The sequence below is a fragment of the Gavialis gangeticus genome, unplaced genomic scaffold (assembly GCF_001723915.1).
Source record: "Gavialis gangeticus isolate Ggan-Ray unplaced genomic scaffold, GavGan_comp1, whole genome shotgun sequence".
In the NCBI taxonomy this organism is placed as follows: domain Eukaryota; kingdom Metazoa; phylum Chordata; order Crocodylia; family Gavialidae; genus Gavialis; species Gavialis gangeticus.
In genome coordinates, this window is record NW_017728992.1 from 42,303,113 (window position 1) to 42,306,193 (window position 3,081).

General features: G+C 44.5%; 1 protein-coding gene across 1 annotated transcript in view; it reads left to right on the forward strand.

The window, feature by feature from the left end:
- The window catches only part of CDH20 (cadherin 20), a 131,163-nt gene that overhangs the window by 102,151 nt on the left and 25,931 nt on the right, over positions 1 to 3,081 (forward strand). The window contains exon 9 of the mRNA XM_019521597.1: positions 939 to 1,075. Coding sequence (XP_019377142.1) covers positions 939 to 1,075 — 137 coding nt within the window. The remainder of the gene's footprint in view (positions 1 to 938; positions 1,076 to 3,081) is intronic.

A 3,081-nucleotide genomic window follows, 5' to 3' on the forward strand; every position in this document is an offset into this window, starting at 1 on the left:
AACCCTGCAGCCTCTTCCCCCTGTCTGACCTGCTCCTGCCCCCCTGCCCCTGCTACTTACCTTTGCTTTACAATGGCTCCATCAGGCTCCATCCCTGCTGCACAAAGGAAGAGCACAGAGGATGTATTTACTCCAGCCCCGTAGCAGCAATGGCTCTGGGCCTGGCCCAAGCTCCTGCTGCCACGACTACTACAAGACCAGGTGGAGGAAGAACCAAACACATGCTCCATGTCCCAGGCTGTGGTGGGGATGAAGCCTGAAGGAGCCATTGTGAACCACAGGTGAACAGTGACAGGCTGGGAAGGCACAGACAGGAGGCAGAGGCTGCAGGGTAGGGGGAGACAGGGGACCCAAAGCTGCGGGGGCAGAGAGGAGAGTAGAGGCTGCAGTCAGGGGAGACTGGGAAAATGGGGACCCAAAGCTACAGAGAGAGGCATGTATGTGGGGTAGGGGGCAAGATAGGCAGCAGGGGACAAGGTGTGGAGGACAATTTTCATGGGTCCAGCTCCACTGCCTGCCCCCTACCATCTGCCCCCTTACTGCCTGCCCCACTTTCTGCTTCCCTTCTGCCCCCTGGCACTGCTTTCTCCACTGTAGCAGGGACAGGAAACAAATTTAAGACAATGCTCCAATAATTAGATTCTCTAGATTCTGAAAATTATAACAAATGTATACTCTAATTATTGGGGGGCTTGTCTTATATTCAGAAGCATCTTGGATTTGGGTAAATGCTGTAAGTAGGTTGCGAACTCCCCAAATATGAATGATCCAGGTTCTACTGTTACTATAGAAGTCAGTTGGAGCATGAATGGGTTCTAGATGAATACAAATATACTCTATGTGACAGTCTCCCTCCTGTAGTTGGCAAGTTACTTTGTTAACTATAACATAGTGTTTGTACAAAGTTTGAATAATGTTTTTAATATGTACTTTTGCAGATACTCAATTGATAGAAGCAGTGATCCTGGAAGGTTTTTTTATGTCGACATTACAACAGGAGCACTGATGACTGCAAGACCTCTTGACCGGGAAGACATTTCTTGGCACAATATCACTGTGATGGCTATGGAGCTGAGTAAGGAAATGGAGAGATTAAACGGATTTAGAGAGATCTGATAGGCAAAGTGGACAGTTTGATTTCAGTTCAGTGTTTTTGACGCACTGCTTTGGAAGCCACTTTAACTGTCTGAAGAAGAACTTCTGATGTTAGAGAGTGAATACCACATTTCATTTTCTATACTCCTTTCACAGAGTGACATGTGCAGGGTTTGGCCATTGAAAGCTCAGTGGTTTTCTCTCAAATCACTAGTATTCAAGACATTTGTGTGAAGTTTTTTTGAAATACCATTCTGTGAAAAAACTCACATTCTCCAGGAGAACCAGTTCACAAAAGCAGGTGCTGCGAAGGCAGCAGTTTTATAAGCATTTTCCATAATTTGTTTCCTGGTTTCAATCCAGTCTGTGTCAGTACTGAGTGGATGTCATTATCATTTGCCTGCTATTCAGTCAGCCTTGGCTATAATGTTTTGTGAACCTCTGGTAACCAAATGCCAAAGGAGCTGAAATTTGTCAGGCTTTTAGGTTTTGATAGGTACCAAAACTCAGCTCAGATTCCCCTTTACCTAAGGCATAAATTTAGCAAAGCAAAGCAGCAAAGAATCTGATAATTTTAAGGAGGACCTAAGCTAAATTTTGAGTAAAAGGTCATATGAACATCAATGCTCAGGGCATGAAATAAAGTAAAAGGCTCACTAAGCCACGAAGTGAAAGCTGTGCATCTTGCACAATGTTTGTCTTCTCATTCATTTCCCAGTGGATATAATAAAAACTGCCACTGCTCAACATTCACTAGGACCTTTGTTGGCAGTCTTTCAGTTGGCCAAGCACTGACTGGTTTCTTAGCTTCAGGAAGTGATCCTTGTAGAGGGAAATAGTTAACCATGTTTAGTCTGGAGTCAGGAAGAAGGCAGAGTACAGATGCACCATATAGCCTAACTAAATCAGAGATGCATAAGCTTTCATGAGCCCAAACTCATTTCATCAGATACTGTGAAAGGACATGCACAGAGCAGTCTATCAAATAGACTGCTGTTCTTAAACATCAAAACTTTAAAAAACAACTTAAAAGTGAAATTGTAGAACAGAACACTTGGAAGATATTAAACTTCAAAAGCAATTTGTCTGTTAATCGCATCTTAAGTAGAACCCAGTCACATGTTCAGGTTCACAGATTCATAGATTCATAGGTTGTTAGGGGCTGGAAGGGACCTTGTAGATCATCGGCTCCAGCCCCCCTGCACTAGTCAGGAAAAGACAACTGGGGTCAGTTGACCCCAGCAAGGTGACTGTCCCATCTCCTTGTGAGGATTTACGGGGTAGGTGATTGCACGACCACTGGAGGGAGTTTATTCCACAGTTTGGACACCCTGACTGGGAAGGAGTTTTTCCTGGATTTGAGCCTGAAACGGCCTTCCAGTCTGCTATGCATTAACATCACAAAAAAACCATGTGCTGATGCTACTGCATGGTAGCACCACTTATGGCACATTAAGTTAGTACCTGTTATTACAGACCATAATTACAGCACATTAATGAACATGTAGATACTCCCAATGAGGAGGAATGGCTTGTTTTGCTCCCAGGGGGTTGCCTAAGAGAGATATAGGGGCCTGATCATCTTATGCATCTGCTTTGCTCTGAAAGTGGCACTTTATTCAGGCCAGAGGCATAGCTGGGCATTTCTGAGCCCTGGGTGGCAACAGACAGAAGCATGGGAGCTGCTCTCCCTGGACACTTGTACACATGATGAAAATGTCATTTGTGTGGCTTAACGGTGTCACACATTACACATATGCCAGTTTTGTGGGTTTTAGATGAGTTTGCATTGTTGCAAACCAAACTACATCCAGATGTAGTTTAGTTTGCAATGATACATAGCAGCTGTCAGCTCAACCCCTGGGCACAGGAGAGGTTTGCAAGCTCCACAGAAGAAAAGGATCAGGCCCCACTGCTTCAGCCTTCAGCAGGTACCTGCTGAAAGCAAAAGTGGTGAAGGACCTGATCTTTTTTTTTTTTTTTTTT